This window comes from Callorhinus ursinus, unplaced genomic scaffold (assembly GCF_003265705.2).
Source record: "Callorhinus ursinus isolate GAN/ISIS: 27379988/994484 unplaced genomic scaffold, GSC_fseal_2.0 scaffold16, whole genome shotgun sequence".
NCBI classification, from domain to species: Eukaryota; Metazoa; Chordata; class Mammalia; order Carnivora; family Otariidae; genus Callorhinus; species Callorhinus ursinus.
In genome coordinates this window covers 26,496,515-26,523,173 of record NW_027397078.1, presented here as the reverse complement: position 1 = coordinate 26,523,173, position 26,659 = coordinate 26,496,515, and the positions used below count along the sequence as shown (strand labels likewise).

Below are 26,659 nucleotides of genomic sequence, written 5' to 3'. Positions count from 1 at the left end.
GGGGGAGGGGAATGGAAAGTTGACAGGAAGGAAGGAGAAGGAAACTATGAAAATAAAAATTAATGGTATAGCTTGGACACTTCTCAGTCCAGTGTGTGAGGAAGGTCCCCTGTTTACTTTCTTAACAAGTAATCAGTCACTAAGTATTGAACAGTTACTGTGTTTAAGACGCTGTGCTATGTGCTGGAGATACCACAGTAAACTACAGAGAAATTTCCCCTGTGAAATTTACATTCTAGAAGAGGGGCAGAATTCAAGCAACTAATTTAATAAATACTTGTTTGACTATAAATGGCATGCTATGAAGAAAAACTACAACAGAAAATGATAACAAATACAGAGAAACCCAACCTAGAATAAGAGGTCAAGGAGAGCGTCCCTGAAGAAATGACATTTTCACTTAGCTCTCAAGGGTGTGTGTGAATTTAGCAAGAGAAGAGGAGAGGAAAATCAGAGGACAGAGTCCTGGGTACCAGATGAAGAAAATGTTTCAAAGAAGGGAGCAATCCTCTGCATCAAATGCTACAGATAGGTCAGAAAAGTCAAAGGTTCTAAGAATTGTCTATTGGATTTAGTAACATGAAGGTGCTAGTGAACTTGACAATAGCAGTTTTGGTATAGTTTTGGGGGCAAGAGCTTAATCAGAGAAGGTTCAAGAAAGAGCGAGGAGGAGATGCCACATAAAAGTGGGATCCTACACTATCTGTCTTTCTGTGTCTGGCTTATTTCATTCAGCATAATGTCCTTCAGATTCATCCATGTTATCACAAATTTAGGATTTCCATCTTTTTATGGCTGAATAATACTCTGTTGTATACATATACCACATTTTCTTTATCCACTCATCCATTAATGGACGCTTAGATTGTTTCCATGTCTTAGCTATTATGAATAATGCTACAATGAATATGGGAGTGCATATATCTCTTTGAGATACTAATTTCATTTTCTTTGGATATATACCCAGAAGTAGGGTTGCTGGATCATATGGTAGCTCTGTGGTTTTGTTTTTGTTCTTGTTTTGAGGAACCTCAACACTGTTTTCTATTTTATACTTGAAATTTGAGAGTAGATCTCAAGTGTTTTCACCACACATATCCACACATACAGATGGTAATCATGTGAGGTGAAGGATGTGTTAACCGGATTGTGGTCATCACTTCACAATGTATATGTACATTAAATCATCACATTGCACACCTTAAAAAATCATGTTGTACAGCCTTAATATATAACATTTTTATTTGTCGATCATGCCTCAATAAATCTAGAAAAAAAGGAGAGGAATTAGAGAATGAGAACATAAACAAGTTTTATATTCTAGGAGTTTTTCTGTAAAGGGGAGCAGAGAAATGAGGTGGTAGTTGAGTGGTACTTTGTTGGTGAAGACAGGTGGTGGTTTTGTTTTTTAAAGATTGGAGAAATTGCGGCATGTTTATTTGCTAATTGGAATCATTGGGTAGAAAGGGAAAAATTGATGCTGCAGGAGAAAGAAGCAAGCATTGCACAAGAGATACTTTTGAGTAAGTAAGAGGGACTAGAATCCAGTGAAGGGCCTAGTAATTTGGAATATCCCTAATGTCTAGCATCCTTCCATTTCAAGCATTCAAAAAATTTTAATCAATACCTGCTCTGGGTCAGTATCTTTGCCAGGAGCACTCATAACAAAGATACCTAAGACCTAGTTTCTGCCAAAAAGTAGAAAAACCTTTAACAGAGAGATATAATACGGTATAATAATATATAAGAATACATATATACCAAAAGCACTATGAAAGAGCCCAGGAGAGTGAGCAGTTAGCTCTGCCAAAGGGCATTGTAGCATTTGCAAAAGCACCAAATATGCTTTATTATCTAAGGGAAATGTCAATTTATTTTCAAGTAAGTTTATATAGTAATATTTTATTTTATTTTATTATGTTAATCACCATACATTAGTTTTTGATGTAGTGTTCCATGATTCATTATTTGCATATAACACCCAGTGCTCCATTCAGTACGTGCCCTCTTTAATACCCATCACCAGGCTAATCCATCCCCCCATCCCCCTCCCCTCTAGAACCCTCAGTTTGTTTCCTGGAGCCCATAGTCTCTCATGGTTCGTCTCCCCCTCCGATTTCCCCCCCTTCATTTTTCCCTTCCTACTATCTTATTTTTTTTAAACATATAACGTATTATTTGTTTCAGAGGTACAGGTCTGTGATTCAACAGTCCTACACAATTCACAGCGCTCACCATAGCACATACCCTCCCCAATGTCTATCACCCAGCCGCCCCATCCCTCCCACCCCCACCCCTCCAGCAACCCTTAGTTTGTTTCCTGAGATTAAGAATTCCTCATATCAGTGAGATCATATGGTAATACTAAAACATAGCAATTTCATTTTAAAACAAGTACTTTAGATCATTATAAAGTACTCCGTCATTGTCAGTATTCTTTTTTTAAAAGATTTTATTTATTTATTTTTATGTATTTGAGAGAGAGCACAAGTGGGGGAAGGAGTAGAGGGGGAAAGAATCTCAAGCAGACTCCACGCTGAGCATGGAGCCTGGTGCCGGGGCTCGATCTCATGACCCCAAGACCATGACCTGAGCTGAAACCAAGAGTTGGACACTTAACTGACTGAGCCACCCAGGCACCCCTCATTGTCAGTATTCTTAAAATTATATTTAGTGTTCTATTTGTGTTTAATTACAGCTAAATATAGTTCATAATTTAAAAAACTATTTGCCATCAACTTCAGAATAAAATTCAGACAAAATCCAAAAATAATTATCTTTCAACTCTACATTTATTAGAATACAGTAAGAAATACAGTGCACAATTCCTGCCTGTATGGAAATCCAAGTTAGAAAGCTCCAGATGTACAAACAGATATGAACAGCCAAGTAACAAAATAGTTTAACTGTGAGACCCTAGCACAGAGATATCATAAGGTTTATGACAGGGTATCACATGTACTCTACAATTAATAAATGTTTTATGCTTGGAGGAATAAAAAAATTAAGAGGAAGTGGTCAGCAAAATTTTTAATAGGGCTCTTAACTTTATTTTTTACTGTATTCTTGACTACTATTATTACTTTTCATCATGAATTAGTAAATACAAGTGTCACTACCTAAAGAGATGTCTTAAAATTTTTCAGATTATTTTTCAGAGATTTATTATTAGTACATGTACATTTCCATAAGGAGTGAGTCAAATGTGTTTAATAAGCCTTTAAAAGTCATTACAAATGTAAAAATACTTTGCATATATTAATAATAGCGTACATTTGACTTAAATCTAAAATAATGCTTATAGTACTCCTTTTTTTTGACTAGTAGTACTGTAGCAACAAACCATAAATTTCTTTTTCCATTTGAACTTTGCTGTTTTGTGAAATTACAATACTGCTATACCCGTGCAGTGGCAAACATTTCCATGCTGCAATCAAGGATCTCTGTATTTGGAATTAGAAATAATCTAAGCCATTCTCCGTTTTTTCAGTTTGCCAAGGACTGCTGTTTATATGAGCGTTTCTTCATTCTCTTTTATTAAATCTGTTTCAATATTTCAGCACAATAAAAACGTTTATAAAAGGAGTAATACTTACAAGCAACATTATTTCTTATAACTGAAAAATAATACTTTTAAAAATAGGTATTTTTACTTGCATTGCTAAATTCAGAGCTTTATAACTAGTAAAAAGCGAAAGCCTGATGTCCTCCAAAAGTAAATTTTAATTAAGATTTTTATCTCAGTTTTTTGTTTAATTCACTACCTTTTTCTCAATTGTATGTTAGCAATATACAGTATACTCTACTAAAAAATCACCAGTGTTTAATCTTCTGCAAATTTTTTCCTATAGTTAGTAATATAACCAGGCATATCAAAAGCTTAATTACATGCCTCAATGACTTAGCTCCTTGAGAATCTCAGAGAAGATGACCTGAAATACAACGAATACAGTTATTTATTTCATATTCTATGCATGAAGTATGTTTCTTCTTGGCTTTGTGCATATATATTTGACTCCAAACAACCAATCAATTCTTTAAAAAGTATCAAACTACTTTACATATACATATAATAACATATAGAGCAAGTAAAACAACTGCTTATTAATTGGATTGTTCACTTTCCAAAAGATTTTCTTGGTGACATGTAGAAACAGTGTTAGGGCTGTTACTTGCTTCAGTTTCAGTGCACACATGCTGAAAGGGACTTTACTTGAAAAACCAGATTCTAAAGAAATAAGTTGTAGGAGTTTTGAAAACAAAGAATTCAGAACATTGAAAATCTGGAGGATTGATTCTGCCAAGCAGTTGAATAGACATGACAAAACTAGACCTTTCCTAAAAGCTTTACCCAACCCTGGGAGGGCAGGGATATATTGACCTGCATCAGCTCTCCCAAAGCTCTCCCTTGTAAAAGTTCAGAGATCCACTCCATGAGAATTTTGGAATCTTAGGTGATTGTTTTTAAAGTTGTTTGTACACCTTGAAAGAAAGCCACTTTTAAATAAACACTGCAATTTTTTGGCTCATTAATAATTTTATCATATCCAGTTCATTCTCAGACTTTCAAAGAGCTTAGCAAAATATACCAGGTAAACTCTATCATTGTACATAATATAAATCCATAAGGTTACATTTTCCTTAGGAACAGAATTAGAAGTCTCCTAACAGAATCTTTTTTTAAATACATGGACCAATCATAGTAATTGATCATGAAATTTAGTTGGGCAAGGAAGGAAATGAAGAGGATATACAGTGACTGACCTAGAGGTGTTGGAAGGTGGGAAGATCAGTAGATTAAGGAGGAGGATATTTGGACTTGGAATGCTGTAGGGATGGCACTAGAAATACAGAAGATGGTAGTTGAAAAGTGGGATACTAGAAGGGATTACAGCCTTTGCAGTTGACAGGTTAAGCATATGACCACAGGAGTGGGTGGAGGAGAGAACCTCAAGAAACTGCGAGACCAGAATATTGGAGGGTGAATATTGAAGTCACCAAGAATTACGGCGTTTTTAAAGTGGTGTTTAAGTGCCTGGGTTTCACCCCTGGTACTACACATGTCCCAACTCTGTGTCCTTGGGCCAGTTACATAACCTGTCTCAGTTTCTTCATCTAGTAAAACAAGAGTAATGATAGTATATTTCTCATAACTATGAGGATTAAACAATTTAATACTTATAAAACCCTTAGACAGTTTTTGGCATATGGTAAATAATATGTAAGTGTTTAGTAGTATTATCACAGGCATCATAATCATCATTATTAGGATCCAGTCCCGTGTGAGTCTTGGCCTTTCATTCATTTAAAATTTATTAAGCAGTTATTGTATGCCAGGCATTGTGCTAGGTATCCTTTTTAAACCTTTGTATGATTTTCTATGGCTCTTTTGTGCTTCAAGAATTTCAAGTTGATTGAAAATAATGCACTGCCGCCTCACCAAAAAGTTATCCTTGAAGTCTATGCCATGAGTTCTGCTTGCTAAAGTAAAATGCTATTTAGTAAGAATACAAACAGAGGGAAACAGGACAGGCCAAAGCAGTGATTACTTGGATCTGGAAACTAGACTTGTTCACAATAGCAAAAAGGATGCTTGGGAGGGCAGAACAGTTATAGGCCATAAACGGAAATCTAGCCATATTGCTGAAGCATGGTGGTATATTCAAAACGTATTGTGACATGAGTTAAGACACAGTGAAGATGGGAAGTTAGCATTGTAGCGTTCCAACATGCCACAGTGGGTTAATGTCCTTGCAGGCAGGTTAAACACAAGGGGCTACTATCTTGGAGACTGACTATCAAGATGGAGACACTTGGGCATTGGGGAATAAGGCAGAGATCCAGTGACTGAAGAGAAAGTGAAATCCCTAAAATAGTGATACTCTTTGTAAAGGACCATATCCTTAAAATCTGGGGCTCCTGAGAGAGCAAACCTAGGCTGTTCTTTATTATTTATAAAAGGATGCCTTAAGATTGCATTATCACCTGGCCAATTGCCACAGGCAGTTTCACCTTCTGGCTCAAAACACACATTTTTCATCTACACAAATGCCAACCATAATGTTGCATATGAGTGAGTGTGTTTTGCAGACTATAGCTAAAAATCAGTGTTAAGTATGAGCGGACATGGGGAAGAAAAACAATGTGATGTGAATTTTGTTCTCTGTGTTTAGGCAAGCTACGACCTATATCTATGCCAGTGGAATATAATTGGGTGGGGGACTATGAAGATCCAAATAAGATGAAGAGAGATAGTAGAAGAGGTAAGTGTTCTAGAATTTCAGTGTAGGCTGGGTTGTTGGAACAAAAAAGCAAATTTAAATGTTCTTTAAATAGGTTTTATGGCTTCAGTGGAAAACTTCATTCTCTTATTGATTTTATGATACACCCAAACCGACTCAGACCAACGTTTGACTATCTTGATATGTTATTAAATAGATATCTTCTCTGAATGTCTCCTAAGGGATTCAGGGTAGATAAGCACAGTGTAAAAAAAATAAATCTCTGATTGTTATGTGAAGGTCACTATTTGGAAAACAACGTCAGAAGTGTGAAACTGCATAAAAGAATTAAGTTCAGTGAATAGGAAGAGTTTGTGATCAGTCCCCATTGGTCCGCAATGCAGCCTCACCACTTTTGTATATTAGTACAGTCTTAAAATGAGTATTGATGTACATGAATAAAGCTAATGGAAACTGGGCCAGTGACTCTAATGTGAAAACCATATAGAAATGGAAAAAAAAAAAAACACTTTGCTTTTTTTTTCTTCTGTTTGCTGTTCAGGGTTATCTTCTTACTTGGGGGTGGGCTACACTTAAAGTATCTACCAAAAGTAAGTTTTTATGTTCACTTACCATGCTATTGAGGTGAACAGTAAGGAGAGCTACTCAAAGTCTCACTACTAAATGGGATTCAACCAGCTGTGGATATGGTGGGCTACTTCCGCTTTCTGAAATATAGAGCTATAAAGTTGTAGATAAAAAATAAAACAAAGCAAAAACTATTCATAGGACCTTAGTTCACTAAGCTTCCTTCATAATATATTTAACTCATTTGCCTGTTATTTCTAACCGATGTACAGAATTTACCACACAGGGATAAGCAAGCCTGAATATCTGCTTCATTAGTCTAGTTAACACTTATTTCATAGAGAGAACATTTCAGAAAATGTTGGTAAATACAGGAACATTGACAGATTCCCTTACATCTATGTATTCATTCCATTTTCCAAACTTTAGTTTCTAACTTCATTTGTGTTATAGAATTAATCAAGAAAAAAATAAAAAGAGAAACGTATATGCTATTTCTGAGTTACTGTTTTGGGACTTCATATGATGATGATATCTTGGGGGGGGGATGCCTTATGAATTTCTAAGTGTTGGCTATCAGTTTAAGCATAGATTCTATGAACTAAGTTTCCTGACTCATGGTTCAAAATGTGGGCTTTAACTTCTCCAAGGATGCTAGTCTGTTATAGGTCAGTGTTTGTCATCGATTTTTAGCAGAATCCCCCTGGGGGAACTTGTTAAAAATTTTATGAGCCGCACACCCAGTGATTCTCATAAAGTTGGTCCAGAGATAAAACTCAGAGAAATAATCTGTAGGCTATTTCTTATTGCCCTATGATCCCAAATGATTAAGATGCTCTATATTTTCACTACATAGGTATTTTATAAATTAAATCAAGTTACATTTCTGAAATGAAATCTAACAGCACAATCAGGAAAGAGTGGTAAATTTGGAATATTTGCGTATTTATATTAGTGTATTTATCTCTTTTTATATAGAAAACTCCCTACTCCGATATATGAGCAATGAAAAAATTGCTCAAGAAGAATACATGTTCCAGAGAAACAGCAAAAAAGACACAGGGAAGAAGTCTAAAAAGAAGAGTGATAAGAGTAATAGCCCGACTCACTATTCATTGCTACCTAGTTTGCAAATGGATGCACTGAGACAGGACATCATGGGCACGCCTGTGCCAGAGACCACACTATACCATGTGAGTAAAATTTCAAAGACTCCGTGCTATAGCTTCTATTGGGAGCCTGGCAGATGACTCTTTTGGGTAAAGTCCAGATTGCTTATCTTTATCCTATTGCCAGATTTTCACAAAAGATCGTAAGTTCAGAAATGTTTTTAAAAACCTTGATGGCTTATTGATTTGTTCTTCAGGTCATATATTCAACAAGTTCATATGTTGTAGCAGGTTCGATTTTTTTAATGAAATAATATGCTCAGAATTGATGGAGAATAATTAATTAGCTGATTGATAACCTATAATAATAAACAGTAAATAGATAGCTATAAAATTCAACATTAAAGATAGGATTTTTGGGGCGCCTGGGTGGCTCAGTCGTTAAGCGTCTGTCTTCGGCTCAGGACATGGTCCCAGGGTCCTGGGATCGAGCCCCGCATCGGGCTCCCTGCTCAGCCAGGAGCCTGCTTCTCCCTCTCCCACTCCCACTGCTTGTGTTCCCTCTCTCGCTGTGTCTCTCTCTCTCTGCCAAATAAATAAATAAATAAATAAAAAGATAGGATTTTTAATATGTTCATGAGCATTTCTTATGTGCTAGACTTGGAGCTTGGTGCTCAAGGTAAAAATGAGAACACATAGATAGCACATTATTATAGGGAAGGGGAAACTGGGCCAGTGACTCTAATGAAACAGGATCTTTTAATCTGTCAGTGCAGTAGAAGGTGTACCATCTAGGTATACAAGGTGTGAAAGATTTAATGGCTTCTACTTGAGTTACTTTTCTGAGCCTACTTTTAAATCATTTGCTTAGTTATTCCAAAGCTCTCTCATAAAACTAGAGTATAGAAAAATATTTTCATTTATTTGGGTAGAAGTAGGAGAGCAATAAGCACTTCTAGGTATTCATTCTCTATCCTCCCCAAGCCTCTTCCTCTCTAAGAGATAGTGCCCATGTCAAAACTTGCTCCCCTAAGTGACTGACAAATCAAATGATTTTATTTGCCACAGTTATTTGTAGTCAGTCTGAAATCAGTACTCTTAGCTGTATGAAGCGGGCCACTTTTGCTGTCGGTAGTCAGAAATTCTGTCTGAATACTGAGCTCCCTCTAGAATCTGGTGCTCCAGTCATAAGTAATGTTGTCCAAACAAAGACCTAAACATAAGAGACAGCTGGTCTGTTCGAGAGGGAGGTTGGTAGTGGGAAATGAGGCTGCAAAAGGAAGAAGAGGCCACTTCACCCAGAGCATGTAAACTATTAAAGAGTTTGGATTTATCCTAAGAGGAGAAGTAAGCCATTGAAGGCACATTTAAACGCTCAGCCTTTGCCATCCTGTCAAGCACATCTAGACAGCAGTAGACTGTATGAGGAAGGAAAATAGATGAATCTTGTGGATTTTGAGTTATTAATTTATGGAAGATAGTAAATGGTGAATCAAACGGGTAAGGAGGAATATCCTGAGGATTGAATATTACAGAGGAGTATAAATTGTTACCACTTTTCTGAGGGCATGATTTAGTTTTATGTATCAAGAACCAAGTCTAGTAGTTCACTTCTAGAAGATTATTCTAAGAAAGAAATCAGTCTACTTTTGCCTCCTACTTTTATTATGTGACCTGAGTCTGTAAGAAGGTATTTCCCAGATAGGTGATATTTATCCCAACTAACTTTTGACAGAGGAACAGCATACAGTAAGGAATATTGTTAGTTGTTGGGGCGGGGGAGAGTCCTCCCATGTAATACTGACCCACTAATCCCACAGTAGAAGGCTTGACACTTTCTAACTCTATTCTGTGACTTAAAAGGAGCTAAATAATTGTTAGCCCCCAAGTGCATGCCTAACCAATGTTCAAATGCCTATAGCCAATGCTCAAGAAGAGAAAACATTAGGGGGTTTTCACTAGGCTCTAAGTTCCCTTGAGGACCTTATAAACCTTGTGCTTATTTAGTACCTTCATGGTTATCAAGGGAGCTTGACCACATTTGTTGTCTTTCAAACATCACAACAACCACATTGGCAAATGACAAAACTCAAACTCAGAAAGGTTAAGTGATTTACCCAAAACTGTGTTGCAAAAAAGTGTGAGAGTAAGGACTAGAACCCAGATCACCCACTTTGAGTGGTCTTTGCACACTGTATGCATGGTAGGCATTCCTACCTATGCTTTAATGACTACATGAATTTTGAAAAAGCTTAACTTTAAGAAACATGTGCCTTCATATGTTGATTTTAATAACATTTTCAGTATCTGGATTGACTTGTACCCAGATTTCTCTTTTGCTCTGTGTTACTATTTTTTATTAACTCCAGGAAAACATACAGATCTGCTGCTGTTATAAAGCACAAGTAGTTCTTTGGCATGATCTACTGCTGAGACTATGGAGTATTGTAGTTAAAATTGTCTGGACCTTGAAGACAAAACAACATATGCTTATATGATTGTTTCTTATACTTCGTAGGAATTCATGGTTTTTTAATCTGTTTATGCACACCTATTTAAAAATTAAAGGATTTTTCCTTACATTAAATTGTCCCGAAACACAAGATCAATATCAATATTTAATCACCTTCATGATGAACCACTAATCATTCTTACCAGTTATTCCTTTGGATAACACAGCCAATTTTAAGTGGAAGAAGACTCTGAAGATTAAGTCCTGAGTTTCATAGGCTGCTATTTCTCCTGTGATATACTAGCTCCCTATGGTCTGAGTTCACATTTAGACAAAATTTAGTTGAATTTAATAGCAGGATTATATTAACATTAAATACCTTTTAAACAATTTACAAAAAAAACTGTATTGTGTATGTGGCGGGGGAGGGGAAGGGAGGTTCCCCATAAACAGACCTAGATTATAATCCCCATTGGTCTATTTTGGAAAGCAGCCCAATAAAAATACACAAAGCAAAGCAAATACAGTTTGATTTCACTGTTTGACTCATTCCTCTTAGCAATTTTAGCAGAAATGTATATATATTAATAAAGAAAATTGAGAAGTTTATGATATTATAAAATACAGTTTTTATTAATTCCATATATTTGTTATTCCAGTATGCATATTTTTCCTTAAATTGTTTAAAAGGAACTCACTCACTATGTTCTGACTACCCTGATCATCCATAGTCTTTGCCATCTCTTTCCTTTGTTGACATGCTCTGCCTTGTCCTGAAAGTGCTTTTACCCCTTCCCCCTTCACCCCCAGTGACTCCCGTCTAAACCTGAAATTACAGAAGGGCTTTGCCTAATCACTACCCTCTAAACTAAAAAAGCTTGTCCTATTAAAGTCTCTTAGCACCCTCTATATTTTCTTCAAAACCTTTTTTATGATTTGCAATTATATACTTTATTTATGTGATTATCTGCTTAGCGTCTTTCTCCCTTGTACATAGTAGGGAAGGCATGTCCATGTTCATGACAAGAAAGGAAAGTTTTTCCATTTTGTTCAGCACTATATTTCAACACCTAATATAAGCATAGTATCTTACAAATGCTCAGTAAACATGAGACAAATAAATGAGTGAGTGAGTGAATGTGACAGGAACTTCACTGTCCTTCTCAGGATCTCTCAGTTGATGTCCTCAGCATGCAAACAGCTACTTCAGGTCCTGCCCAGCACAAACAGGCCTTCAGTGGGAGTGTAACTGTGGTGGAAATTGCCAGGAACTTATTACCATAGTCTCAGTGTCCCATGTGCCTGGGGAAAGCCTTTGGACTCTAAATATCTTGTCGTGTTTACCTAGTCCATATTACTAAATTCTTCCTTGGTTTATCGATTAACATTCCATTTCACTCCAACAATTGGAACCCTGCCCTTACTGGCACCTCTGCCAGGGAGCATCTGTCTTGGTTTCTGCTACAGAAGACAGATCATGTGCAACCTCCCTCTGGCTACCCACCACATTTAAGAGTATTGGAAGCGCCTGGTAACTTACACTTACCATGTTGGGCTTCCAATCAAAGCAGGTCCCAGTTTGCACCTTTAATCAGAGTCATTTACAGGACTTCTCTGCTTCACAGGTGCCACTAGGGGCAAGAGGATTAGTTTCCCCTCAGTCCCCACCCCACCTCCTCTACTCTGGCTCAGTTTCAGCTCCAGCTCGTACTTGCTTTCTCTGTATCACTGCCATCTCATTAGGGAGGTCACAATATACCTGTCAGCCAAGTATGTTAGGGTATTTTTCACAAAAGAGTATAACTTTATTTTACCTACTCACTGATTCTCTGTCTGAAAATGCAGGAGTTGTTAGCTGTCAAAGCCCTCATCTGACCTTGAGAGCACAGGCAGAAAAGGCAGGCAGCAGTTGTGAGAAAGAGAGAGGGTAGAGGGAGAGGGAGGGGAGACAGAAATTCGAATGTAGTGATAAAAGATTTTAGATAAAGACTTTAGTTAAAGAATGATTAGATCCGGGTCTTTTTTTTTTTTTTCCTTAATAAGCTCTACATATGACAACTTGCTCTCACATTAAAGCTGCTAAACTAAATCCATAAACAAAATAATAACTTATTTTAAATCCACAAGCTGAGATGCCAAAACAAGTAAAATTTGATTATGGATCCAGGCAACATGCAGGTATACTTTCCTAAACTGATTGTGATTTTAGATGGCTTATTTAAAACAGATTTAGAGTAGGTGTTCAAAAATCTGGATAATCTTTTCATAACATTCCAACACTTATGTGGTTTGTCTTAGTTATTTAGGATATAATGGCAAACATTCAGTTGTTGTTTTACTCCTGATAAATACTTTGAGCCATCCTCATCAACTTGTGAAGGTGTTTTTTGTGAAACTCCTGGAAGAAGGAGGTGGGGAGCCGTTAAAAGACATTTTTTTAACTTTACAAGTAGATGAACATTATGAAACAGACACTCTTTTAAGTAATTTACAAATCTTAACTCATTTCATCCTCATAACAGCCCTATGAAGAAGGTGCTTGTGTTATCCCCATTTTATAGATTAGGAAGCTGAGACACATGGATTAAATAAATAATAAGTGGTAGAGCTGGGATTTGAACATTAGCAGTCTGCCTCTTAGCATATTATGTTGCCCCTCAAAAAAAAATAACATAATTTAACAGAAACTCTATAGCAGTTCTAGTAGTGTCAACCATCTGTAAAGCCAAATCTAAGTGCTGTGGAATATATATTAAGTAATAATAATATTGCAAGTGCTGCTACTAATAGTAGCTGACATTTATTGATTGCTTACTAAGTTGCTATGCTAAGAAGTTATATACATTATCTCACTGAATCCTCAAATTGACCTTGTGAGGTTGCTACTGTTATTATATCTATTTTACAGAACTGAAACACAGAGTTTACCTTACTTGTGGTCACACAGCTAGAAAGTAGCAAACTTGAATTGTGAGTTCAAGCAGTCTGGCTCCAAATTTCACATTTGTAGATGAAAAAAGCCATTTCTACCCATAAGTATTTTACCATCTATTAGAGAAGACAGAGCTATTATTATCACAATGATGCAAAGTATGCTGTATTGTCAGGATATAGACATTTATAATTAAATTTATCTGTAGTCATAAACGTTGGTTTGTCTAATTGCTACTGGACTTGGCTGCATTGTTTCAGGATCAACGAAACTAAAATAAAACTAAATTTTAGTGGCTAAAAAGCCATCTCTGACCTAACAGTTGTTTATAACAACCACTTTTCTCTGCATTTTGACTTTACCCACCTGGACAACAGCCGCAGTACAGTGTGACCTGATGTTTCTCTTCACCAGGGTGCATGCAGACATGTTGGATATCCATTGTAAACATTATTGTATTCGTATTTGTATGTACTCTCTGATTCCTATGGATGACTTGATTATTTCTAGAGTGTTAATGTCAAATTCAGTAAAGCCCTGCATACCGTGAAAAGTATTTCCTATTGAGCCATTTTACTAGAGCAGTGATTCTCCACATATAGGCTGTCCTTGGCAAAGGGCTCCTAGTGGCTGAGACTTGATACAGAAATGGAGTTCCTTTCTTTGATTCTTATGGGCAAATAACACATAAGTACATAGACTTTCATTTTTACCTGTGACTAGATATTGCTTACTAATAATCTACTACTTGATTTTAAAAGGTTATAAATTGAATAATTATAAAATAATTCATTAATAGAATTTACCGAATATTCTAGTTCACTGTTTCTCCAGAAAGTCTCATATCCATGCAACTGATGGCGCAGTCACGCTCTTACTGCACAAGCACAAGTGTAGATGGTTTGGGTTCCCACCATTTTCAGGAGGAATGCTATAATGATATGTCATTTGGATTTGTTTTGAGTTATCTGTAGTTTTCAGATGCTGTTTCTTTTTCATTATAAACTATCGTTAGACTTCATCACTTTTGGTTTTCATTTGTTTTAGTTTGCTTGCTTTTACTGTGTAGCATTTTGTGATTCATATTACTCACAGTTTTCTAAAAATGATACTATGAATCATCCATACCCAACAGCACTTACATAGTCATAAAATGGGGACCAATGGACCATGGGGTCTGTTAGTGTATCTTAGGGGACCACAATCAAAAACTGTTAAGAAGCCCTGCTTTAGACTGAAGCCAGTCTTTTCAGTTTCATGTGTAGACAAATGTGGGTTTCATTCTGCTAGTTCCTGGTTAGATAATGGCTGCCAGGAAGCAAAACACAAAATCTGGCTTCATTAGTAAGGCATCATGCAAAACAGGACTCAGAAGAATTGAATTAGGAATTTATTAAGTTGAAATTTATTAAGTTTAAATCTTATTACAAATTCCTTGTTGCCTTTGAAAAAATAAAATGAAACCTAAATTGTGATGAGAGGTCTTTGGCTTGGTTGTTAAGGTCAATATTTGGGGACGTACCTGCCTTGATCAGAGAAGTCAAAGAAGCCCCATTCTCTCATGTTGTAGACCTATGTCTTCCAGCTTTATTCAGAAAAATATCCTCAAATTTTGTTGGCAGTAGGCCTTTTTTGCTCCCATAATCGTCTTTTAATCAATTTATTCATAATTCATTTAATCAAGCATCTCAAGTTTAATGAAACTCCAGTTAAAACTATTTTACCCCTAGAACTCTTTAAAGCCTCTTCTGACTGATTATAATCTATGTCACATTGTTTTCTTCACCCAACTCCTAAATATATCACCCCCTTGACAGTTTTAGCACCCCCTGATTCCACAATACAAGCCTAATGGTTTGCTGTATGCCCAAATGTCATACAAAGATTCCTCTTAACAAACTCCATGTCTGCGTCTCTTGGCCCATATCTTATATGAGAATGAAGTTTAGGGCACAGTTAATGACTACTGTTACATTCTAGTTTCTCGAAGAAAACTTTTCCAAGAACAGTGTTAAATTGTTTGCAGCCTCCATGGACCCTTCATTGGCTTTTGGCTCAGATAGCAACTGGAAGTGGGCCAATGTACACAAACTCAACCTAGAGTCTCAGTTCTAAATGATATTGCTAAATCTGTTTTTTAACATCTCTGCAAATATCAGGCTAGGCCAAGAACAAGATCCTAATAGACCTGAACCCAAAACCATCTGGAATGTTGAGAAATAGATCAGTGTTTCAGTTCCTTTTCTTAATGTGCAAATTATTTTAAATTAACTGGATGCAAACTTTCCTGCTATAAGAAATAGGAGATTAAGTTATCTTCTCATACTTTATTTTATTGTCATACATTTGGAGCGGCCTTGAGATAGTCGTTCTTGTATCTAACCACCTCCGAGGAAGAGGGCTCAACACTAAAGAAGAGAAATGCCTTTTCTAAGATTCAGATGGCCAAGAATAATGCTGTACTTCTAGAACATGAGCTTGAAGTCAGCTGTATAAAACCTAAACACATTTCTGAACCTGAGTTTCTCATCAGTAAAAAGAGGATAATACTTACCTAACCTGGCTGTTTCACAATTAAATCATACATTGTACGTGAAGTTTTTTTCCACTGTGCTGGGCACATAGTAACTATTCTTAATGCCATATGGAAAAGAAATTGATTCATCTACATGGAGGGGAATTTACTTCCTGATGAGCGAATCAGAAAGCTTTCTAGGACTAAAACATACGTCCTCTTTGGGCATTAACGAGTGTATCAGTTAGGGTTCAATCAGGGAAGAAGAAGCACTAAGTAACATGGAATAAAGGACTAGATCCTACTCAGCTAAGGAGCTGGTTAAGATGCCTCAGCAGAGTCAGTGGTCGTGAAGAAAATCTCGATGTGACGCCAGGGAGAGCAAGATAAACTAGAACCCATGAGCGCAAACTGGAACCCTGCCTCCAACGTCAGCAACAAAGCTGGTTGGTGCCTTCCACCGTGGAGATTCACAGGCTTCTGGTCCGGGACTTGGGAGAGCTGAGGTTGTGGGCCCAGCTGCAGAGCCGTACCAATAAGCAGCAGAACAGTGACAATGTGTGTGAGTTGCAGCAGTGGGTGACATCCTGTGCCAGCCTTCAGGGCATCAGGCTGCCGCTTCCCTTGTGTTGTCCAAAATTCACGCAACTTGATTTGTGGCCAACCCTAGCTAGAACTATACAGAGAAGGGAATTCTGAGACACGTAGTTCCCGCTTTGCCAAATTGACACAGCAGGAAGCCACCACATTGAGGTGTCCTTTTCTGTGGCCACTGTAGGTGCCTACCATGTAAAATCTGCTTTGCAAATTCTCTAGTGACAGTCTGCACGAGAATCAGCGGTCAAGTGAAAAATTCTAAATTATCATAAATCTAGAGTGGACTCAAGGTACAGCCCAACTCTATGAAGGTATCATCCCTACAGCCCGCTGACTTAATTTTCCAAAGCATATATTGGAAAATATAACTTCAAGTTGTTATTTATCTATCTTCAATCAAGAGACTGACTAATAGAAGCAATGATTAAGATAACACGTCTAATTTACCTAAAGAGGTTTCTACTTACTACAATGTATTCCCCAATTCCTTAAAGAATTCCTTTGCGTACTCTGAGAAGGAGTACCACAAGGCCAGTACCTCGACCATGTTACCTGAGCCAGTTGCTGAACCTCCTTCACGTAGTTGCATTTTAGCATCACGTCCTCATTTTTTATCAGATGACTGCCATGAGAAACAGCCGTGTGAAATCCACTTCTTTGTTTGCCATAAAAATATTTTTAAGGCTACTGTGTTTTCTACTCCTTTGTGCCCCCCATACATGTTTTTATAAATGGGTAAGAGCTTTGACTCCCTGTGATAACAGTGTATGTGGAGTATCTGCTAGTGTCTGGCACTATGGTAGTGCACCAGTATTCTTAGTATCTTTCCTCCAACCGTACTCCCAAAATGTCCACACCAGCAGGCTGAGAACAAGCCCGACCTCATCTAGGTGCATTTAAGGCAACCAGTACCGGGGAAGTGGCAGCACACATCAGGCCCTGTAGAAATCTAATTTTTCATATCTGAGCTTGCACAAATTGCTTTCTTTCTCTTACTCAGTTTTCTCATTTACAAGATGAGCATAGTACTGCAGAGAGGACTGTGGAAAATGCCATCTAAATTGATAGCATAATGATGATTTGATTCCTGCTGCAAACACAGAATTTAAAAAAAAAAAAAAACCTTCCCATCAAGTCCTTTTTTCCCTTCTGTTAGATAAAAGCAGTTTTGCTTTCTTAGTCTCAAAATCATGTCCCACTAGATGGTTCAGAATGGAAGAGAAGGAAGAGTATGATTTATCTTTCTCAATTATTTTATTATAAAGTGAATTGCATATAAAGTGACTTTTAAAACTTTCTAAATTTAATTTTTATTTTTATCCAGTATTCCCTTTGAAAGATTTTCTGATAAGAAAAAAAAAAATCTCCAGATCAAGAAAACTGCAGCAAAACTAGCAGACGTAGAAACATTTGAAGTGGTCGTCTTGGAGAGTTTGCCTACTCTCTAAAAGCAAAAATCTCAGAATAAAAGCTTGATATAAATATAGTCTTAGCCATAAAGGTATTTAGATAAAAGCTAGCATTCTTGGAATGAATTATACTGACATGGCAAGAATTTCATGATGAGAAAATCTGTACAATATATGAGAGCAACAAACCTAAATATAAAGGTATCCAGAAAAAGCTGTTAGTTTCATGTTCTTCTCAGTAAAGCCAGTTAAGTCAATAGCCAGGAAAATTTTTCAATAATTATGATTCAGTCATGTCATTGCTGACAGCATTATCATGCCATATTCAGTGGCCTCATTTGAGATTCTTAGGTTTTGTGCGTTCTTCATAGAGGTGATTATTTTTATTTTATTTATTTCTCTATCTTCTTTTACATATAATTTATTCCCTTGTCACTGAGTAGTCTTCAGAAGGAAAATCTGGTTCCCTGTTTTTCCTCATTGTAAATGTTTCTCTGTCAGAAAAGATGGGCAAGACTACCCTGATTTCTCTGACACCCAGACGTCGACAGTTTGTCAAATAGAAGTGTCAGAAGCAGGGACTGCCCTAGTTCTGCTTTTCAGGTGTTTAGACTTTCTGTCTCGTGCAAAATCTATGTTAATTGTACACATTAGTCAAGCACCCAAAAATAGCTGTGTTTAATGTGGCTGGCGATAAGTTATTTCCATACCTGGTAGAGCTTGAGCGTAAACTTAAGTGCCTTTCAATGAATAATCTAGCATTAAGTGTTAAGACTGACACTGATTGTGGGTATATATAATTCTTAAAACGTCAATAATGGGATGTACATTGGTGACTAGCCATTTTTCCCTTATTTTTAAGTCAGAATCATGTACAATTAGTGATCTTTGAGATATTCTCAGAGCATTTGGTCCAAATCCCTGATGTTTGCAGATGAAGAAATAGAGGTCAAGAGTGGTTCAGTGACTTGACTGCAATCATAGAGCTGGAATATGGACTAGAATATGAAGAACTAGAAGTCAGGTCTCCTGGTTCCCACCCGTGTTCCTACAGTGGTATCAAGCATTCCATTCTTGCTGAAGCGTAGGCATTCGAAGTGTGTCACTCTAGCCGGTGTGTTGAGAATAAACTGAAGGGGCTGAGGTAAGTGTGGAAGCAGAGAGACAAGATAGGATCTGGTCGATTCCAGTGAGAGATAATAGTGGCTTAGCCCTGGGCTCTAACGTGGAAGTGGTCAGGAGGGGTTGGACTCTGGATATGTTTTGCAGGGAGAGTGGACAGGATGCGCTGACAGATTGCATACAAGTTGCCGTAATGCATAGCCTCAGTGACCTGCACACATAGGTGGTCAGGAACTGTTTGATTCATGCTTTCAACAGATAATTATATGTCAGGTCCTGTGGTAGGACCTGAGTATAGCCTGGTGAGCTAAAGCAGATGGCTTCTGCCTTCATAGAAACTAATGCAGTAGTTGGAAACCACATCTTGAAAAAGTGAACCAAGTAATTTTAAGGCATTGCATAATAATCAGCAGTGTATCAGGTGAAAAATTGCATAACACAATGAATCAGCTCCAAGAGATTTCTCCTGTGTAAAGAATTAGTGGAGATGCAGCTTGCCTTATTTGGATCACTGATTCCTTCATCAGTATTGACATAGGGTTTTTTAATTGCACTGAGTTCAATTAACACTGTTAATAGGTTTGAATAAAATGTGATTGCAGTCTCATCCTTGTCTAACTTGGCTGAGTCTTATTACCTTTCTGTACCTTAGTTTCTATCTAATTTGCAAAATTAAAATGTTAACATAAGAGCTCCTCTCATGAAGATATTATGATTAATGATCACCCCCCAAAAAGAAAAACCTTGCAAATCTTTATTTTTTTTTAAAGATTTTATTTATTTGACACAGAGAGACACAGAGAGAGCAGGAACACAAGCAGGGGGAGTGGGGGAGGGAGAAGCAGGCTTCCCACGGAGCAGGGAGTCCGATGCTGGGCTCGATCCCAGGACCCTGGGATCATGACCTGAACCGAAGGCAGATGCTTAATGACTGAGCCTCCCAGGCGCCCCGTAAATCTTTTTTTTAATCCACAGAGCAATATAACTTGCTAATTAAAATAAATTGACAAAAGCATGAAAATTAAAAATTGATAAAATGTTTCCAGTTTGAATTATCTCCATTAATAATAAAGTGTTACCCTTAGTATCTTTCTGTTTTATAGAACCCTTTCTTTCCACGTAGCAATGTACTTATATCACATGTCATGAGTGGTTTTCATAAGTGGAAGTCTTCGTGTCACAAGCAGTTTTTCTTTACTCTCACATTGTTACTATGACGACAGAATACTTATTTGGGAGGCAGTATTGCACAGAGTGATTAAGAGAACAGGTTTTGCGATTGACAGAGCTGGGATTGAATTTTAACTCTGCCAATATCTGTGTGGTCCTGAGCAAGCTGTTTATACATTCTGTGTCTCCGTTTTCTCTTCTTTAAAATGGGGTTAATGATAACTACTTTAGAGGTTTATTGTAAGGATTAAGGTCAATAACTGACATAAATTCCCTAATACTAGGCCTGACACAGAAGCCCTCTGTAAATGATAATTATTATGACACAAGAATGACAGTTCCTATTTCACAAGAGTGGTGATTCTTTTTTTTTTTTTAAGATTTCATTGATTTATTTGAGAGAGAGAGAGAGAGGGAGGCAGAGCACCAGCAGGGCAGAGGGGACAAGCAGACTCCCTGCTGAGCAGCGTGCCTGATGTGGGGCTCCATCCCAGGACCCTAGGATCATGACCTGCGCTGAAGGCCGATGCTTCATGAGCCACCCACCCAGGCACCCCCCAAGGGTAGTAATTCTTGTTACCCTTCTCAACTACTCACCGCTAATCACTCTCCTTCCTACCTTACCACCCCATAGGAAAAGAGGAAGCACCTTATGGGATCCTGCATAAGATTCAATCACTTCCTTCCTTTAGAATCTGATACGTATGATATTCTTTTGATGAAACATTGATTCTGCCCAACCTAATGAGTTTGACCTCTAAATTCCACCCCCCAATCACTGCCTTTTTATTCTTTGATTGCTAATTTATTAGCATGCTTATTATTTTTAAAAGCACACTTATTTTTGAGTGCCTGCAGAAGCATTTTCAGTCAATATAAAGTTAGGTTAACCTTACTGACGGAATCCAGAGCAAACTCACCCCACTATACTCCGAGATCCCATGTTCATGCAGGGTCTCATTCCCATCCCACTCACTTCACAGTTGCTCTGTCATGCAGCAGAATGTGCAAGGCTACCACAAACAGCACACTTGTTCAATTCTTGTGCGCTTATCTCTTGTAAGTGGAAGAGTTCTTGATTTAATATTTAGTCCCATTAGCATCTTACCCCACTTCCTCATATTTAGACCTTTTTTTCTGCCAGCAGGCAATAATGAGAAAGTAAGGCAAAATCCTTTTCTTTGTGAAATATTTAAATCTCAAAGACATTTATTTATTTAAAAATTAAATATGTGAAAGTAGCTGTCATTTATCCCAAATATTTCTAATTGCTAAGCACCTTCTTTTCTTATGTATAAGAAAATAAGCTATTGGTTTGACTAGTCAGTGCAGAAATGTTGGGACTTTGCAGAAAATTACAGTAAGAGGAAGTTGCTATATTGCAACAAGAGAGTATTTTGATTGCAAATTTTTCCATAAGTGTGGCAATTTGCAACTTGAGAAGAATTTAATAGTAGCTGAGCTTTCAAAATGTAACACAGAAACTGTCATTTTCTTCCACAATTAAAATAAGTGCTTCTGAAAGTTTCAGTATAAGAATGACCCAAATTACCCTCCCCCACACTTCCTCATCCAAAAGTGGGGGGAATGGAGTTTGAACAGAACATCTGTGGACAAAATGAAAGATAAATGGTCTTTTCAGGCAAACGTCTGAAAAAGGGATCTTTTATAGCCAAACAGAATACTATTGCATGCATCGCCATGGTTAAGTAGAGGATCAACAATACTTTCATAATGGCCTTTTATTTTAGCACATTCTATTTTTATGGGTAGAATTATGATTTCAACACACCCATTCATAATTCATCATATAATTATTTGCATATATATCTTTTGACACAGATTTAATGTCCTTTTGCCAGCCACGTCTTGAATTCAAATTTAAACTATTAAGTGCACTAAGATTGTCTCGGTGCAAGTAATGCTAAAGGAGAGTGGATAAAAAGAAATATTTCTTATCTGCCAAAAGAAACGACCTACAAAAGAACAGACCTATACGTGGCTTACTGGAGAAAAGATACCTGGCTTGTTTATTTCCCCTGTTGAAAGACTTCTTCAGGTTAAAACAGTTATCTGATTAAGACTACATCCTATGCTCTTTGCTGATGGTTTGCTCAACTTCCATTCACTCAACCAGTATTTATTGAGCACTTCCTCTGTACTAGGCCTTGTTCTAGGCAGAAGATGAAACAGTGCATAAAATAGACAGAATTCCTCTTTCATGCCATTTATATTTGGAGGGAAAACTGGGTAATAAACAAGAAATATAAGTACTTTTAGTAATGCTGAGTGCTAAGGAGAGAAGTGAAGCAGGAAGGGAAACAGGAAGTAGTGAGGGCAATGAGAATAATAATTTTAGATAGGGAAGCCTGGGAAGAATTTACTAAAAAGGAAGCATTTGAGTTACGATCTGAAGAAGTTAAGGGAGTAACCCACAACAACATCTGAGCAAAGAACAACTCAGACAAAGGGAACAGCAAGAGTAAAGCCCTAAGATGGGCCTTTGCATGCTCTAGCTGCGGCAAGTGTGGCTGGAACAAAGTTAGCAAGGGTAGGGGCAGGAGACAAAGGGGCCAGGCCATACAGGGCCTTCAAGGTCATTGCAAGGATTTCAGCATTCAAATTCAGAGTGGGATGAGAAGCCAATTGAAAGTTTTGTGTAGAGGAATGACATGATTCAAATCATATTGTAACGAGATCACTCTGGCTCTTCTGTTAAAAATAAGGTAAGAACAGAGGCACAGAGGACAGTGAGGAAGGGTAATCCAGGTAAGGGATGGTGGTAGCTCAGACCAGGGTGCTACTAGTAGAGGTAGTAAGAAAAAGTCATATTGTAAACATATATTTAAGACAGAGCTGATATAACTTGCTGGTGGACTGGCTGTGGGATGTAAGAGAGGAGTTAAGGTTGACTTCAAGATTCTGGATGGGAACTCCTCTGGGGGTGGGGGGAAAGGAATTGCTATTTACTAAGGGATAGAAGACAGGAGAGGAGCAGATTGGTTAATGGGTGGTGGATATCATAAGCTCAGTTTTGTACACATAAAATCTATTGAGTTAGGAAAACTGCAGCTCAGTCAAGAAGTCCTAGCTAACGATATGAAGTCATACATTACCAAAGATCAGTGTTTGTAGATATTCTTAGGGAGAAAGTTCAAAGAACTTTTGCCCAGATGTTCACTACAATAAACAGAAAGTATAGTGAGGGCATTAAAAAGATTTCATTGAGGGTCACCTGGGTGACTCAGTCGGTTAAGCGTCTTGGTTTCAGCTCAGGTCGTGATTGCAGGGTCCTGGGATCAAGCCCCACGTCATGCTCCTCACTCAGCAGGGAGTCTGCTTGAGGATTTCTCTCCCTCTCCCTCTCCCTCTGCCCTTCCCCCTGCTCGTGCTCACTCTTTCTCTCTCTCTGTGTATAATTAAATAAATCTTTTAAAAAAAGATTTTATTAAATGATAATTTAAGAAATAAGGTAAAAATACATTTTCAAGGCAGTTAATCTTCACAAATGCTTACAAAGGGAATCTATTTTTGGTGGTCAATAAGCATTATGAGCTTATGCTTTAAATACACATACACACTCACACACACATACACAGACACACACACACTCACCCTACTCCAAACACATAAAAGGTAATGATCAGGGTCAAAAGCAAGAGCTAGTCTCCAAGTACCAGAAAAAAGAACAAAATTGTTCAGTGTTAAATGGGAACTAAAGCCACATAGCTGGTCGGCTCTGAGTCCAGAAAGAGATAAAGATGGCTGGGAGTCCGCTGTAATGGGTATCAGGGAACAAGTGACCTGCAGCCATGTCAGGAAACTGAGGATTGACTTCACTGAGTGAAACCAAATGGGAGAGCAAGCAGAGCTTCCTCGCCCATGAGTAAGGAGGTTGAATAAAAAACAGCCACTGACCAGAGCTCTGACTTGTACTTGGGTGATTCTTTCCTTACTAAATACAAATTATGGAAAATCCACAAAAGCACTTAAAATGAATTTTGAAATAACAACAGGATGATTAAGAACAGTGGATAGTCAAAAGAGCCAATACCAACAAAACATCCTGGATATGTAAAATATAGTCAGTGAAATAAACACTCTACAAATAGGATAAACCTAAAACTGGATGCAATAAGAGAGAGAATTAGGAAATTAGAAGACATCAGAATGAATTTATCTAAAAAGCATTGCAGAAATATGAAAGTATAAAAAATATGAAAAATATATGGTTGATAAATTGAGAGGTGTCTACATATGTCTAGAAGGAAAAAAAAGAGACTGCTAAAGACCATTTGAAAACATAATGCCTGAGAATGTTCAGAATTAAAGCAATAATACCTTCAAGGACAACACAATGAATGTGAAATAGGATTATTTAAGAGAAATTATAACTTATACAATTGCAGAATATCAGGAATAAAGAGAAAAATATTTTAAAAGCTACTGAGAGACTAAAGACAACTTGTGACAAATGACAAAGTAGCCACAGATGTCTTCAGAGTAGCAATAAATGCCAAAAGAAAATAATATATTCAAATTGCTGAGGGAAAATGATTTTCAACTCAATATTCTATGCCCAGCTAGGCTATTATTCGAGAGTGAAGGCTTTTAATATTTTCAAACATAAAAATCTAGAAGAGCTTGCTACTGTTATGAAAGAACTTCTAAAGGATATATACTTTAGACACAGACTGTTATGAAAGAACTTCTGAAGGATATATACTTGAACATGAACCTGGAAGAAGGATGATCTAAAGCTAATAAGAAAAACACAAAAATAAAATATATTGTAAATTTCCACTGTCATGAGAAAAGTATTCATCATCATGAAAGCAAAGATTCCAGGCCTCTCTTTTTTTTTCAGTCATAGCACCTTATATGATCTGCTGTGTTAGCCATTATAGTCATGGGTCTGTTCTTAATGTCTTGCTTATGTGAAATTTTTCATGATATCATTAGAAACTGAAAAAAAAGTGATACCGATTGTCATTCAGAATGAAGAATTCCATCAGTTCTACTAGAAAAGACTACACAGGATTATAAATTTGCACATCAGGAGTGCCTAATCACCCCATCACTGATGACATGAGGAAACCTTCACTATCAGTAGCTTATTTATGCATATGAACAATTTTTAATATAAGTTTGTAAGGACTCTTTTGAATATGAGGCTTTTTCAGGGGTCCCCAAGATCACCCAAATGTTCTGTGATTCACTAGAAAGACTCACAAGACTCAGCATGTAGTTCTACCCACAGCTAAGATTTACTACAGTGACACAGCAAGGAGGTATAGTCAAAGCAGTAAGGAAAAAAGACACCTATGGGATCTGGAGAAATCTATGTGCAGGCTTCCTATGCTTTCTCCTTGTGACAGATCATGTGGAGTGCATTCTCACTCAAGCAGCAAAAATGCAGTCACGTGTATATTGTCTCTGCCCAGGAAAGCCCATTAAAGACTCAGCACTGAAGACTTTTATTGGATTGGTCATAGAGACATCCTCTGTCTAGCAACTACAAAAATTCTAGATTCCCCAAAGAAAAACAGGTGTTTAGTCCCTGGGTGGGCAAAACAGTCTTGTTGCTTAGTAAAGCTCATGTCAGTTATAGGGAACTGTTTACCAGCCAAGTTCCCAGATGATAGCTGAGGGCCAACCTTGCAAGCAGGCCCCTCTGAGATAGCAGCCTGAAGCCTGCTGTATTAATTCTCTTCTAGAGACCTATTTCCTTAACTGTAATTTTCATTGCTTTCCCTATTACTTTCAAAAGCATATACTATGGACTCTGAAAAACAAACTGAGGGTTCTAGAGGGGAGGGGGGGATGGGTTAGCCTGGTGAGGGGTAATTTGAAAAAAACTCACAGGCAAACCACATCGCCTAGAAATACTGAAAAATAGTAAGAAAAATTTAGGTATTGTTGTAAGTATACAGTACATAATACATATAACATATAAAATATAAAGTTAATCAACTGTTCACATTATCAGTAAGATTTCCAGTCAACAGTAGCTTAAGCTGTTTAACAGTAGGCTATTAATAGTTAAGTTTTGGGGGGAGTCAAAAGTTATACGGTTGGTGCCCCTAGCTCCCCACCTTGTTGAAGGCTCAACTGTAGTTCAATTCATTTTTTTATTTTAGAAAATGTCACACGGAAAAATAATAAAATCTCTTAAGATAATTTCATTGTAGTATTTGTAATATTTACAAAAGACATCTATGGCTTTGCTTCTTTGAATGTTGGATAAATCTATATTGCGTGCCTGGGAGTTCTTGAGTTTCAACAGTATGTACACTGATTATACTCTGCAATCACGCTCAGTATAAAAACATCTATGGGGAAAGAAAAGATAATCTTATTATAAAGAAAGCCTGGAGAGCATAAAATATATTTTTGTGTAGATTTTAAAGTAGACCTCCAGGATCTAAGAAATAGCATGCAAAAGGCATAGGAGGTACCTTATATAACTCAATTCTTTCAAGTTGTCTGTTATATATATAGCTCCCTAAAAATAAACCACCCCCACCTTTGTCATTTTTAAGAA

General features: G+C 37.2%; 1 protein-coding gene across 5 annotated transcripts in view; it reads left to right on the top strand.

Annotated features, from left to right (window-relative positions):
• CNKSR2 (connector enhancer of kinase suppressor of Ras 2) overlaps window positions 1–26,659 on the top strand; it is a 278,839-nt gene that overhangs the window by 188,298 nt on the left and 63,882 nt on the right. For 3 of the 5 annotated variants that reach the window (XM_025857697.2, XM_025857699.2, XM_073901984.1), the window contains 2 exons: window positions 6,174–6,263; window positions 7,788–8,002. In XM_025857697.2, the coding sequence (XP_025713482.1) occupies window positions 6,174–6,263; window positions 7,788–8,002 (305 nt within the window). The remainder of the gene's footprint in view (window positions 1–6,173; window positions 6,264–7,787; window positions 8,003–26,659) is intronic. The other 2 variants (XM_025857698.2, XM_025857700.2) reach the window with 1 other exon arrangement.